The 15,754-nt window shown below is 40.7% G+C and overlaps 1 protein-coding gene across 3 annotated transcripts in view; it reads left to right on the top strand.

The window, feature by feature from the left end:
* Ino80 (INO80 complex ATPase subunit) overlaps positions 1–15,754 on the top strand; it is a 99,642-nt gene that overhangs the window by 63,679 nt on the left and 20,209 nt on the right. For all 3 annotated transcript variants that reach the window (XM_040746059.1, XM_040746058.1, XM_040746060.1), the window contains one exon: positions 10,409–10,503. In XM_040746059.1, coding sequence (XP_040601993.1) covers positions 10,409–10,503 — 95 coding nt within the window. The remainder of the gene's footprint in view (positions 1–10,408; positions 10,504–15,754) is intronic.

The raw sequence follows: 15,754 nt of genomic DNA, 5'->3' as shown, positions 1-15,754 counted from the left end.
TGTGCCTGGAACCCATGAGAATCTTAGGAAAGAATGTGCTTGGAAGTGATCTGTATTTTGTAAGGGAAATACAGCCATCGTATTTTATTCTCTTGGTGCAGTATGCTTAGGCTACAGAGAATCTGTAACAGACGTAGAGGAGCCTAACTTTTCTGGTGAAAGATGAAGCAATTCCAAAAAATATACATGCACCATGTCTGGAGGTTTATAATTCGACACTTACTCTTTCTCTAATTTTGCTTTATCGAAGTGGAATTAGGTTAAAATGAACATCAAAGGCAATTTTGAAATAAACTTTAGGATGGATTGGCCATGCCCTGTTTCCCTTCCCCACCTAACAGTGAGCATCCTTTCACCTGGGAAACGAGAAGAGCGAAGCATTCTGTGTGAGTCTCAATTCTAGCCCTAGGTCTCTTTATAGACTTTATTTAACATCCACAGTAAAGTGGGAGTGACTGTAGTAGCACATATCTTAAAGCCATCCTGAGGATTAGATGAGCTGAACCAGGTAAATATATATAAAACACTGACTATACTTAGTGAATGCTCAGGAAATCCCAGCTATCAACAATACATCACTGCTACTGCAAAGTTTGCCTACTACCTTTGTATTGTGCTAGTGTATCTGTATATCTGTTTTTATTTGGTGAGCTTTAAATGGTTGAGAAAGCATTTGCTGAAACTGCTTCATTGTGCTGATACCTTTGTTTGCAAGTCACTGGTTAAACATGTAGGATGTAGAGCCTGGCCTGGTAGTTCATGCCTTTAATACTACTAGTATTTAGATCTGAGTCAGGAGGATTGCCACAAGTTTGTGATCAGTCCCTCACCACATAGAAAGTGTTTGGCTACTTCTTGAGTTATGAAGTGAGACCTGAGAAATAATAAGTGGGACTTATGGATATAACCCAGAACTGGTGTGAACTTGTGTTCTGAAATAGGAGCTTTCAAAATGGAGGAATATTGTAGGATGAGGACAGGCTAGAGTCTGGGCAAATAGGACCCTGAACTGTCCACCTGTCTTCACTAACCAGAATAATAATACTTTTATCAATTTTGCATATTAGAGTAAGTCCTTTAACTTCTAATTTGGAAAAAGTTTGAAGCGTTTGTCAGATGTGGTAGCAGGGTCCTGTGATCCCAGTACTCAGGATGCTGAAGTAGGAAGATTGCCCTGAATTCTAGGCTCTCCTGAGATATAAATATGAAGAACCCCCAAAGTGCCAGTGTTTTCAAAACAGTGTGTTCTGCCACAGTGTTCTTTCATTTTCTTTAGTGTTTTTCATAAAATATATTTTGATCATTTCCCCCCATGCCTCCCAGATCCTTCCTACCTTCCTACCCACCCAAATTTGTTCTTTTACTGTCTTTAAAATATCCAACAAAAGAAACACAGAAAAAAACTGAAACCAAGATATACAAACAAAAGACTTATTAGTCTTATTATACCAAAAAAAATACCCAAACAAATCAAAATGAGTCAAAAAGTCTACAAAAATACCATTAAGCCCATTTTGTGTTGGTCAAATACACCTGGACATGGGACCTAACCTGAAGTGCAATTTGGTCCAACCAATGTAACTCCTTTGGAGAAAACTGATTTTTCCTTTGCCAGCTGCTCTTGGTTGCAGATAGCTTCTTGATTAGAGGTGGGAGTCCATATGTCCACTTCCTCCTCGGTGCTAGGACCCCATCTAGCTTGAACCTGTGTAAGACTCGGGCTGGGATTGGTTGATGAAGGCATCCCATTTAGGACTGAGTGCTCCAAACCTTCTCACTCTCTACAGCAGTGTTATCAAAATGTAGATTCTGGTTCTACCTTCACTCCTGCATTTCTGACAACCTCCAGGTGTCCCTAGTGATGAATGTCATTTTAGGATCATGTCCAATACCGGGTTCAAAAGGACCCTGCCTTTCTTTCTGCTCTCTGGTGTATTCTCACCTGTAGATTTGGGGTATATATTAGTTTCATTTTTGAAACTTTACTTAAGGTATAGTTAACAAGTAAAAATCATAGGTTGGGCTGTGGTTTTGCATGCCTTTAAACCCAGCATTTGTGAGGCAGTCGGATCTCAGTGAGTTCGAAGCCAGTCTGGTTTACAAAGCCAGTTCCAGGACAGCCAGGACTGTTACACAGAGAAACCCTGTCTCAAAAATAAAACAATTTTTTTTGTTTTGTTTTGAGACAGGGTTTCTCTGTATTGTTTTGGAGCCTGTTCCAGAACTCACTCATTAGACCAGGCTGGTCTTGAACTCACAGAGATCTGCCTGCCTCTGCCTCCCGTGTGCTGGGATTAAAGGCACGCGCCACCAACGCCCAGCTCAAAACCATATTTAAGGTAGTGTGTTTTTATTATTTTTCTGCTTTTGTGTGTGTATGTATATATGTGTATATATACATGTTTATATATTAGCTATAATATATACATATTTATTTGTTAGGGAGCAATCAAATTTCTTTAATGTGTAATGTATTTGACAATCCTGTACATGTATATAATGAATCTTGAACCTACACACCCTCAACTCCCTCTTTGCCTCCCCAGCATGCCCTGCTCCTGCATACACCCCTCTTTTTATGATAACCCATGGAGTCTAGTTAGTGCTGCCTACTGGAATGTTGACTTGATTGTGTGCATGCAGCCGCAGCTGCAGTGAGTAATGAGTAGACCGGCCATGTTGTGTCTAGAGGCAGCACTGCATTCTCTAGCACTCAGCTTCTTTCTGCCTCCCTTTCTGTGATGTTGGAGGTGAGTTACAGAGATGTCCCATTTAGTATCAAGTATACTGTAGCCACTATCATCCCTTTACCAACTGTGAATTGCTGCATTAACTGTTGACCATTACAAAAAGAAGCTTCTCTGGCCAAAGTTGAGAGTGGTATTAATCTATGCTTGTGAATGTTTAAGTATTTAGAAGATGGTTTGGCATGTCTTTTAGCAACACAGCAGTAATAGGTTCCTCACTAGGGCATCTGACCTCCAGAGCAATGGGCTTTTGTCCAGGTTTATAATACCAAGCATGCATTCCCTCCTGTGGATCAGTCTTCATATACAATCAGAACCTTGGTTATATTCATACTGTTTTTGTACCAGTGATCATCTTGTCTAGCGGGCCAATATTGTAACATTCAGGGTTCACATGAGGCAGGGTAGTATATTGATGCCTATTCTTCCCTAGTCATTTATATACTGCTTTGGGCACTATGAAAAGTTAGCCAACAAGGAATAGGTTTTCATATCAGCCCCAACTTACTTTCTCTGTCCTGCAACCAAAGTGTGCTGTCTTCAGCTGCAGAGTCTTACTGTGTAGTTATGGTGTGCAATGGCAAATAGTCTGCCTTGTTTGGGTGACTTCTGGAACTTCTCTGACAACTAACTCCATAGGGAGGTAGCCCACACATGGCACTGAGATTTTAATAATTAGCTTACAAAATAATAGGTTTCCATAAGGGTTTTTCATCTTCTTCCTCCCATCTTATTTACCCCTCCCTATTCTTTTCCCACTTAAATATTTGACCCTCTCCTTGTACTTTCATAGCCTATGCGTCTACTATCCCACCACCCCTCTTGTGGGCCTTTCTAGCTTACTGACCTCCACAAGCCTTCGAAATTAGATACATATCTACGAGTGTGAAGCTAGGATGAACATGTGAGTGAGAACATGAAGTCTAGTCTACAGAGCAAGTTCCAGGACAGCTAGGGCTACACAGAGAAACCCTGTCTTTGGGGGGAAAATTATTTTACTAGCTGAGCAGTGGTGGCACACACCTTTAATCCCAGCACTCTGGATTCAGAAGCAGGTGGATTTCTGTGAACTTGAGACCAGCCTGATCTACAAAGCAAATTCCAAGGCAGCCAGAGCTGTTACATAGAAAACCCTGTCTCCAAAAAAACAAAAATACTCATTTTTCTTTACCACAAAGTAAATTCCATTGTGTTTGTTTGCCACATTTTCATTATCTGTTTATCAGTTGATGTACATCTCTTCTAATTCCATTAACTAGCTATTGTGAATAAAGCGGCATTGAACATGGATATGCAAGTTATTTCCATAATTGATGTACCAGTTTACACTGGTACCAACATTGGATAAGTGTTCCCCTTTCTCTCGATACATGCTGGCATTTGTGTTCTTGTTTTGTTTTTTGAGACAGGGTCTCTCTATGTATCCTTGGCTGTTGTGGAACTCTCTATGTAGTTCTGACTGGCCTCAAACTCACAGAAGTCTACTTGCCTTTGCTTCCTGAGTGCTGGGATTAAAGATGTATGCCACCAAGCAGGTGTTATTTATATTCTTTTGGGGGGGGGCTTGAGACAGGGTTTCTTTGTGGCTTTGGAAGCTGTCCTGGAACTAGCTCTTGTAGACCAGGCTGGCCTGGAACTCACAGAGATCCGCCTGCCTCTGCCTCCCGAGTGCTGGAATTAAAGGCGTGCACCACCACCGCCTGGCTGATGTTTGTATTCTTGTTAATAGCCATTATTACTGAAGTGAGATGGAGTGTCAAAGTAATTTTAATTTGCATTTCCTTAGTGGCTAATGATATTGAACAATTTTAAAATTGTTTAGAGACCATTTATAATTCTTTTATTTTTTTGTTTTTCAAGACAGTTTCTGTGTAGCCCTGGCTGGCCTCTTAACTCACAGAGATCCCCCTGCCTGGGACTCCCAATTGTTGATATTAAAGACGTGCGCCACCACTGGCTATAGTTCTTATTTTGAGAATTCTAGTTCTGTTCCCTCCCCCTTTTTTAATAGGATTGTTCCTTTTATTAGTGTTTTTTTTTTTTTGGAGTTCTTTCTATATTCTACATACTAATCCTTTGTCAGGTACATACTGGCATTTTATTCTGTGAGTTGTCTGTTAACTTATGTAACAGTTTCTTTTGCTGTACAGCAGCTTTATAATTTCATGTGATTGTGTTTGTTAATTATCAGCTTTATTTATAGTCTGGGTGCTATTTAGAAATGTCCTTGCCTGTGCCTTTTTCTCAAAGTGTGCCCCTTATGTTTCCTTCTAGCAGTTTCAGAATTTCAAGTATAATATTGAGGCCCCTGATCTATTAGGAGTTGAGTTTTGTGCAGATTGAAAAGATAAGAATTTAATTTCATTCTTCTACATGTAGATTGCCAGTTTTCTCAGCACTATATGTTGAAGATGTTATATTTTCGCCAATGTGTATTTTTCACCTTTTTGTCACAAATCAGGCATCTGTAGTTGTACGGCCTCGTGACTGCATCTTCTCTTCTATTCCCTCGATCTGTGAGTCAGTTTGTATGTCGATACTATGCTGCCTGAAATTCTGTGACTCCATACTGTGACTTGACATTGGGTATGATGACAGCTCCAGCAGTATTCATTTTGTTTAGGTTGCTTTGGCTGTCTAGGATCTCTTGTGCTTCCATATGAAATTTAACTTTTTTTTCCCCTGTGAAGAATACCACTAGAACTTTGATGGAAATTACATTAAATCTGTAGACTGCTTTTGGCAAGGCAGCATTTTTCACAGTATTGATTCTTCCCATCCATGAACATGGGAGGGTCTTTCCATCTTCTGGTGTCTTCCTATTTTTTCTTCAGTGTTTTAAATTTTTCATTGAATAGATTCAACAGATGGTTAAGGACACAGACACACATTGCTGTTGTGGAGAACCCAAGTTCAATTCCTAGCACCCACCTATAACTTCAGCTCTGGGGATCTGATGCCTTCCTGCCTCTGAGAGCATTATGCGCACACAACGCACACACACACACACAAAATAAACTAATGTAATTTTCATTGCAGAAGTGTTCCACATTGATTAAGTTTATTTTAGAGCTGTTGTTTTTTTGTTTGTTTGTTTGTTTGTTTTAGGTTATTGTAAATAGGATTGTTTCTCTGTTTTTCTCCTTTGTTTAATTTTGTCTGGGGTATCTTGCCTGCATTAATGTGCATGTAGTGCTTGAGGAGGCCAGAGAGGGCATCAGATCTCCCTGGAACTGATGTTACAACAAGTGGTTGTGAGCTGCCTTGTAGGTGCTGGGAATCAAACCTAGGTCCTTTGGAAGAGCTGTTAAGTGCTCTTAACTGCTGTGCCATCTTGCTAGCCCCTCCCTGGTATCTTGGTTAACGTGGTGTCCTGCCACTTTGCTGAAAATACTTACCTGTTCTAAAAGTTTTCTGATGCAGTCTTTAGGATCTTTTAGATTAGAATCTTGTCATCTGCAAACAGGGGTGCTTTGCCTTCTTTTTCTGTTTGTGTGCTTTTTGTTTGCTTCTCTTGTCTTATTCCAACACTGTATTAAATACATGTGGAGAAGGTGGGCCCTATTATCTTGTTCCTGATTTTAATAGAATTCTTTGAGTTTTCCCCCATTTAAGGTTAGCTGTAGTTTTATTGTATATAGCATTTATTGTGTTACGTTTCTTTTGTTCCAAGTTTCTTCAGGGCTTTTTAACATGAAGTGGTGTTGGATTTTGTCAATAGCCATTTACATGTATTTACATTTTTTAATTTTTATTTATTTATTGGGGGGGTTGGGACAGGGTTTCTCTATGTAGCCCCAACTGTCTTCGAACTAGCTCTTGTAGACCATACTGGCCTCAGACTCACAAAGATCCACCTGCCTCTGCCTCCCGAGTGCTGGGATTAAAGGCGTGCACTACCCAGCCATGTATTTACATTTTATTTTATGTATAAGAATGTTTGGGGGGTGGCACAGCACACAGGAGGCGGAGGCAGGTGGAGATCTGAATTCAAGGCCAGCCTGGTCTACAAAGCTACAAAGAAACCCTGACTCAAAAACATGAAACGAAAACCAAAAAAACAATGTTTTGTCTGCATATGTGCATGTGCATCATGCGCATGCCCGGTGCATAGGGAAGTCAGAAGAGGGCTTCTGTTCCCAGATCTAGAGTTATGGCTGTGAGCCACCATGCGCATGCCCGGTGCGTAGGGAAGTCAGAAGAGGACTTCGGTTCCCTGATCTAGAGTTAAGAATGGCTGTGAGCCACCATGTGAATGCGGGGAATCTAGCCTAGTCCTCTCCAAGAGCAACAAGCTGTCTTAACTGCTGAGCCATCCCTCCAGCCCCCAAGAACCTTTTCTACACCTTTCAAGATGACAGTATGATTCCTGTCTCTTGAGTCCATTAATCTATCCAATTTATTGGTTGTCAAGTATTGAACCATGCCCATATCTCTGGAATAAACTCAACTTGGTCATGGTGAATGGGTTTTGTTTTGTTTTGTTTTTTTTTTGATGTGTTCTTGAATTCAGTTTGCTTGTATTTTATTAAGGATATTTTAATCTAAGTTCAAGGAAATTGATCAGTAATTTTACTTGTTATTGTATACATCTGCTTTAGGTATCAGGGTAATATTAGCTTCATAAAAACATTTTGTCATGTCCCTTTCCTGTTTTATAAAATGGTTTGAGAAACATTAGTTTTAGTTCTTTGGGGGTTTGGTAAAATTCATCAGTAAATCCATCTGAACCAGAAATATTTAATTACTGCTTCAATCTCATTGCTTATTATAGAAGATTTTGTTTTTGTGTTGTTGGTTTTTATAGACAGAGTTTCTTTGTGTAGCCCTGGCTGTCCTGGAACTAACTCTGCAGAGCAGGCTGTCCTGAAACTCAGATTCCCGCCTGCCTCTTCCTCCCAAATGATAGGATTAAAGGCACGCACCACCACTGCTGGACTTCTTTCTGTCTACTGACTAGGATTTGGTTTGGTGCATCATTAAGTTATCTCTCTGAGTACTCTCTGATTTCTTAATGGAAGCACTTAGGACTACTTGTATATAAGTCTGTGTTGTGGTATGTCCTTCATTTCCGATTGATTCTAAGAACTTTTCATTTCCTTTGTAAAAGGCAATAACTGACTTCTCATTTCAAATTGGCATTTAAATACTTTCATTTTTATGTGTATGTGGGGGTAGGCATATGTGCACTGAGTGAAGTTGCCCAGTTGCCAGAAGAAAGTGTCAAATCCCTTAGTAATTTGAATTACAGGCCCTCATTGTGAGCCTCTCCTTATGGGAGTTGGGAACCAAACTCTGGTCCTCAGCAAGAGCAGTAAGTGCTCTTAACCACTGAGCCATCTCTCCAGGTCCATTATTTTTATCTTGGTTTCTTCAAAGACCTTACTTATTCTTTGTTAGTGTGTGTTTAATTTCCTTGAATTTGTGTATTTACTAGATTTTTATTTGTTGTTGACTTGCAGCCTTACTCCATTGTAATCACATACTATACAAACAATTACTTCCATTTTCCTGTATTTGTTGAGACTTACTTTGTGTCCTAATATATGATCTATTTTAGAGAAAGTTGCTCCATGGGAAAAAGTGGTTACCACCACAGGAAATCAGTATAAATATTTCCAGTATGTAGAATTTACTGGCCTTTTGGTTTTGGTTGGCTGTTTTATAGTACTAGTAATTGAAGTAGTAACTTGACTATAGCCCCGCTTCTCTTTCTGATTTTTATTATAAAACATAATCTCATTTAGCAACCCACACTGGTCATGAATGTATTCTGTATCCCAGGCAGGCCTTGAACTTACCCTCCTGCTTTAGTTTTCCAAGTAGTTGAGATTACAGAGCTATTCCACAAGGCTAGACTGGTTAGTTTTCTCAGTGGGGAAAAGTTATGTTAGAAACTATATATAGTTGTACCTATAGATATGTTTATTCTAAGACTGCCCAGAACCTTCAGACAAATACACTGTTTTTTTTCTGTACATACCTAATAAGGTTTATCAAGTAAGAATTTACCAGTAGCTAATAATAAAATGTAAAACATGATATCAAAGTTATTTAAAAATTACTAATTGGAGCTAGGCGGTGGTGGCGCATGCCTTTAATCCCAGCACTCGGGAGGCAGAGGCAGGCGGATCTCTGTGAGTTCGAGGCTGGGCTGGACCGATAGCCTCCAAAACAATACAGAGAAACCCTGTCTCGAAAAACCAAAAAAAAAAAAAAAAATTACTAATTGGCCTGGTATGCTGCAAGCCTTTAATCCTAGCACACAGAGGCAGGCAGATCTTTTGAAGTTAAGAGGCAGTCTGGTCTACAAAGAGGTGCAGGGCTATATAGTAAGACCTGATCTCAAAAATGAAACCCGAGAGGCGTGTACCTTAAATCCCAACAATTGGGTGGCAGAGGCAGGGGGCTCTCTGAGTTTGAGACCAGCCTGGTTGACAGATGAAGTTTCAGTACAGTCAGGGTTACACAAAGAAACCCTACCTTATTAATTACTTGTTTCTTGTTTTCTGATTCCTATTTTCAAACTGCAGCTTTACTGTAGGTAGACTGGAGCAAGGAAAGTAAACCACAGATTGAAGGACTACTCTTTGTTTGCTGTGTCTGTGGTGTCTGTGTCTTCCTGCCTGCTTCAGGTCTCGTATTGCCCAGGCTGGCCTTGGGTTTGCTGTGTAGCTGAGGTAGTTCTTAAAACTCCTGATCCTCTGCCTCCACCTCCCAAGGACTGGGGATGCAAGCCTGCACCACCTCACCGGGCCACATGTCTGTTTATAAATATGCTGCCCTGTTGAGATTTGGATCGGAGCTTTTCTGCGGTGAACTTTTTGAAATATGATCTTGGTTAACAAAAGGGAAAATAAGCATGAATTTGATCTTCTCTGAGGAACCACAACTTTTGGAACAAGAGAAACATTCTTCCAGTTGGATCTCTTAAAATCTTTTCTCCATTCTTCAAATTGTGATTCCTCTCAAAGGTGATATGAAGAACATACTCAGCTTAGGAAAATTACTTTGTCATATGTTTCACTTTGATACCAAGACTGTAAATTCAAGAACTTTAATCCAAAGGGATTTGCCAAGGTGGGGCCTAGGGACACTGGTATGTTAATTACTGAAAGGAAGCTGACTGTGTTCATAGCTATGAAAAATATATGCTTAATGACTGAAAATCCATTTAGTTTGGGGATTTAGTTTTTATTTGGGGGAGGTTGTGGGGTTTGTTTTGTTGTTTGTTGTTTTGTTTTTTAAAATATTTATTTACTGCCGGGCGGTGGTGGCGCACGCCTTTAATCCCAGCACTCGGGAGGCAGAGGCAGGTGGATCTCTGTGAGTTCGAGGCCGGGCTGGACTGACAGTCTCCAAAACAATACAGAGAAACCCTGTCTCGTAAAAACAAAAAAAAAAAATTTATTTACTTATATATAGAGTTCTGCCTGTGTGTGTGCCTGCACACCAGAAAAGGGCACCAGATCTCATTATAGATGGTTGTGAGCCACCGTATGGTTGCTGGGAATTGAACTCAGGACTTCTGCAAGAGCAGCCAGTGCCCTTAACCTCTGAGCCATCTCTCCAGTCCGAGGGGGGAGGGGGTTGTTTTTATCAAGAAGTAGAGTGCTGTGATTGGCATCAGACTTACTGTGTTTTTTTATCCTGGTTGACAGGAATATATGGTTTACAGAAAGCATACCTACATGAGGCTGGATGGTTCTTCCAAGATCTCAGAGAGACGGGACATGGTTGCTGATTTTCAGACCAGGTAACATTAATGGGAATTACAAAACTTCTTTTGATTTTCCTTGGTGCTTTAAGTGATGAGTTTGTTTTAAGCTAGCACATCTTAGGTTATTAAGCAACACGATAGTACACCTATGGTGTGGTGTGTGTGTGTTGATATGTGTTCCTATGTGTTTGTGGGTATCAGAGAGATCAACATTACATATCTTCCTCACCAGTTGCTCTCCACTGACTCGCTGAATCTGGAGGTTACTGATTGTATGAGTAGCTAGATAGTGAGATCTATGTATCCTCCTATCTCCACTTCCCTGGCTCCAGGGTTACAGGTATGCAACACCATAGCAGCTAGAACCTACTATTCTCAGAGTTTGCCAGGTCTGCTTAGAGTGATTCAGATCAAAAAGAGAATATGAGTATTAATATGAAACATCATATGGCCATGTAGCCTTGGCTGTCCTAGAACTAGCTCTGTAGACCAGACTGGCCTTGAGTTTACAGTGACCCTTTGCCTCTTCCTGAATGCTAGGATTACAGGCATGAGTTAACACACACAGCCGTTTATTTTCTCACAACATCATTGTCTGCTATTTTGGAAAGTGAAGATGTTTTTTTTTTTTTTTCTTTTTTAAGGTGAGGATAGAGACAAGGTCACAGGTAGTTTATGCTGACCTTATCTCTTGAAATCCCTGCCTCCACCCCTAGAGCTCTGGGACTACAGGCATTGCTACTTACAGCAATAAAAGGATTTCTGAATATGAATGAGGACCCCAAAGAAGAGAATATTGGTGTCTATGAAGAAAAATTTTTGCAAAACTACATGTCAGGCTAAAAGACACAGCTCAGTGACGGTGCTCATGTAGCATGTGCAAGAGAAGTGCCAGCAGCAGCAGCTATCTCTCAGAATTGGCTTGAATTTGGTTTTGCATTTCATTTCCTATGAGCTTTCTGATATTATAGAAAACAATATGACAAATTGCAGTGGAGTTCAATCTGTCCTGTTTGGAGCTCTCAGTCACAGTACCTCTCCCAGCTGCTAATGAGCTTGTGAAATTTAACTACAACATGTTAATTTGGGGGCTTTACAAGAGTCATTACTGTCCTGTGTGCTGCTTGCTTCTAATTATTGCTAAGCAGAGTTTAGTGACTGCTCTCCTCAGAGAAAGCCCCATTCTTCTGCAGATAGATCTGTTAAATCCCCTTCTTACATTCAGAGAGTTGAAAAATGTGGTAGAAGGCTGGAGAGGTGACAGTGATTGAGAGCATTGACTGCTCTTCCAGAGGACCTGAGTTTGATTCCCATCCCCCAAATGGTGGCTCACTACAGACTGTAACTCCAGTCCCAAAGAATCTGACACCCTCTTCTCACCTCTTAGGTACTGCATATACTCATTACACAGACTTACATGCAGGCTAACCACATTTCTTTTTTAATTTTTTGTTTTCCAAGACAGTTTCTGTATATAACAGCTCTAGTGTCCTAGAACTCACTATGTAGACCAGGCTGGCCTCAAACTTATAGAGTCTACCTGCTTTTGCCTCCTGAGTGCTTGATTGAAGGTGTGCACCATGGCATCCAGCTTAAGGCTTAAAAATTAAGAAAAATTTATTGTTCTACTTGTTTGTTTGCTTTCCTGAGACAGATCTCATAGAGCCCATGTCTTTGACTCTCTCTCTCTCTCTCTCTCTCCTTCTCTCCCTCCCTCCTTCTCTCCCTCTCTCCCTCTCCCCCTCTCTCCATCTTTCCCTCCCTCCTTCTCTCCTTCTCTCCCTCCCTCCTTCTCTCCCTCTCTCCTTCTCTCCCTCCCTCCTCTCCCTCTCTCCCTCTCTCCTTCTCTCCTCGCTCCTTCCCCACTTCTGGAATTGAGTCAGCTAAAATATCTGACACTATCAGATGTCAACATGTTACAAATCTCAGGCCAATTTAGGCTATAGCAAGAGACTTTGCTTCAAATGAAACAAGACAATCAGCCATTCTTTTATTTATTTATTTTTTTCGATAGGGTCTCTCATTGAGCCAGGAGCTCACTCTTGGTACTTGTTACCTGGCCAGAAAGCCCTGGGATCTACCTGTCTCTGTCTACGAGTTCTTGTTCCAGGAATACAGAGGTGTCACTGCACCTTGCTCTTTATGTGAATTGTAGGGAATTTAAACTCAGGTCCTTGTCTTCATTTGAACTCAGCAGCTGCTTACACATTGAGCTATCTTTTCAGCCATTTCTTCCAGTGTTGAGTTTTTTGTTTTGTTTATTGTTGTTCTTTTTGGGGACTTAGGGGGGTCCTGATATGCAGCCCAGGCTAACCCAGAACTCAAAGTAATCCTAGGCCTCCTAAGTGCTAAAATAATAGGCATTATGGATCATTCTCAGCTAATCTCCTGACTTAGTGAGTTCCTTGAGCATGCCCAGTAGCACCAGGCATTTTGAAAAGTTTCCTGGAGGGGCTGGAGAAGGCTCAGCCTGTTAAGAGCACTTGTTATTCTTGCAGAGGATCCAGGTGTGATTTCCAGCATTCATGTGGTGACTCACAACTATAACTCCAGTTCCAGGAGACACAGTGCTCTCTTCTGACCTCTAAAGGCAGCAGAAATATACATACTGCATTATCACGTTTCCCGCATAAGATGTTTTCAGCTTGTAAGTCTGAGTGGCATCTTAAACTAGAGAAAAAGACAGGTGTTTTTCAAAACAAAAGGCATGTTTTGCCAAATATTTTCATTATTATTAGTGAAAAGACATCAAAAGAAAAAAAATGCAGTTTCAACTCAAAAGCCCTGTGGCTCAAAGGTCAGCCAGAGTAAACAAGAACTCCTATAAAAAGCCACTTACATTCCCTTACATTCCCTTCATACAAGGCTTATTTATGAGGGATCCTTCCAGGAAAAAGTCTGGCTGAGACTAAAGACTGTTTGGCCAGGATGTCCTGGCAGCATTCAGAACATGTGACCAGTGTGTGATCCTAGGAGTCATTCACAAGGTCTGTGCTCTGTGATGAGTTGGCCTTTGCCTCCCTTTCTCCTACCCGTTCACCTTACCAGATGGATTTTCCCACTCCTCCCTGCACCCAGATATCTGACCAGTTAGGGTAGCCCTTTGGAAAACATGGAGGGAAATGACTATAGCGTGGGTTTTGTTATTTGTTTTCTTCAGAATGAAAGTGTTGTGATGCTACAGTATCTTCTTACATTGTGCTGCTTTTTCAGTCATTCAAGGAGCTTCACTCCCATCCATTCATGCTTGGGCATCTTGGTGCAAAAGGGACTTAGTGGGATGTTTTAAAAGGGTGAGATTGAGGCCAAGGTATGCCTATGCAATGTGGGGTTTCATAGACTCCCTGCTCTACCCCCTAAGGAGCTTGCTACTCAGCAAGTCTTGAGTATAACTTCTCTCCAGCCCCTAGAGGGCAGTCAGGCTACACTGTTGCCTTCTGGGAGTTTGTCTTGTCTAGTCAGAACTTTTAAAACCTAAGTATATTTAGTAAAACAGACCTCAGCAGTTGTAAATATTTTATTTATGATAATCTGACAATATAGGCCAGAATGGAAACTAACTCCTTTGATAATTACAACTCAAGATTTTTCTAATCCTTGTTTTCTGTGTGTGTTTAAATTACATTGATTGTAGGAAAATTTTGGCTATAATAAATATTGTGTGACCAGAAGCTGTCTTTTCAGTACAAAATTTATATCTGAAAGAAGCATTTTCACCCTAGCACTGGTAGTGGTCACTTACAGTTCTGGTGTTGTGGGGGCAGAGGCAGTCCATGGCAAGTCTGAGGCTAGTCAGGGCTCCATAGCATAATGTGGGCAAGACAATTTTTTCTCCAATTGCAGTTCTAGGTTTTTGTGTTAATTTCTCTCTCTCTCACTCTATCTTTCTGTGTGTATGTGTGTTTCCTATTTATGAGTGTTTACTGCATCTGGGTCTGGTTTCGTCAGCCCTCCAGATCACTGTGAGTGTGTGATCTCTCTGCTCTTTCATTTCTTCGTCTTCCCAGCTGCCTTCTGCCTTTCTGCCATCACATACCTAGTTACTTTCCTGAAGTCCACCAGGTGTTCATATGCTAGGCTTCTTCAGGAATTACTCGCTGAAAGCCCTTGGCATTTGGTGGACATCACACAGGTATTAGAGCAGGAGAGGAAGTTATATGGAGCCAGAACAGTCTCAGGGCTCAAGTGGAATAATAGGGCATTCTTTAGACATTTGTTGGTCCCTAAATCCCTAGTCAATTTTTATTTGAAACCTTGTTGTTATTATTCTTCCTAGGATCACATCTCTTGTGAGTGTCCAAGTTTTCATTTACATTAGCCTGTATCCCCGGGAAAATGCACTTGTAAACTGACAAATGTCCTGCAGTTTTTGTTGTTTGCTTTGTATTTTAATCATAAAATTGATGTTATAAATTAACTAAACTTCTGAAATATAATAATGGGTGAGTTTAAAGATGAAAAAGGAAAACAGTAAGCCTGGTGGTGACCACACCTATAATCCCAGCACTCTGAGACAAAAGTATTACTATGAGTCAAAGGCCAGCCTGGGCTACAGAGTAAGAACCTGTATCAAATAAGGTAAATGAGCCATCAGCTTCTAATGTTCCTTCCATTTCTGAATCACATATCTTAGAAGTGTGGTTCTTTGTTCTTTTGCTTTTTTTTTGTTTGTTTGTTTTAAAACAGGGTTTCTTTGTGTAGCTCTGGCTGGCCTGGAACTCACAGAGATCTGTATTCTGAGGGCTGGAATTAAAGTTGTGAACCACCACCACCCAGCAAGTTTGTTGCTTCTTAATTAATAACCTCAGCAGTTAAGAGAATTGGCTGCTCTTCCCAGCACCCACTTGGCAACTCACAGCCATTTATAACTTTTGTTCCACGGATCAGATGCCCTCTTCTGGTTTACAGACATATATGCAGACGAAGCACCCATATACATAAAATAAAAATAAAGTGTTGCCAGGTGGAGGCAGGAGGATCTATGTGAGGCTCCAAAGCTGCACAAAGAAAAACGGGGTGGGGGGTGTAATGAGAGAATGAATGAGTATAGGCTACGGTTCAAAGAAAACCATGTGAACTGAATTTCCAGTTGTGGTTCTCACTGCATACAGAGAAGTTAACAATTTTTCACTAGTAATCTTTTTTAATAGATTGTTAGAATTGCTTTGGAAAAAAACCTAATGTGAGAACATGAAAATGAAAGGTTATCTTGGACTGTGTTTAGGATATCTGCAGGAACTAGGCTGCAGTTGAACACCTGTTTGTTTATAAAAATAAGCTTTACAGT

Source organism: Mesocricetus auratus, unplaced genomic scaffold (assembly GCF_017639785.1).
Source record: "Mesocricetus auratus isolate SY011 unplaced genomic scaffold, BCM_Maur_2.0 Super-Scaffold_100004, whole genome shotgun sequence".
Lineage (NCBI taxonomy): Eukaryota > Metazoa > Chordata > Mammalia > Rodentia > Cricetidae > Mesocricetus > Mesocricetus auratus.
Note: the sequence above shows the minus strand (reverse complement) of the source record. Positions and strands in the feature narration are given on the sequence as shown.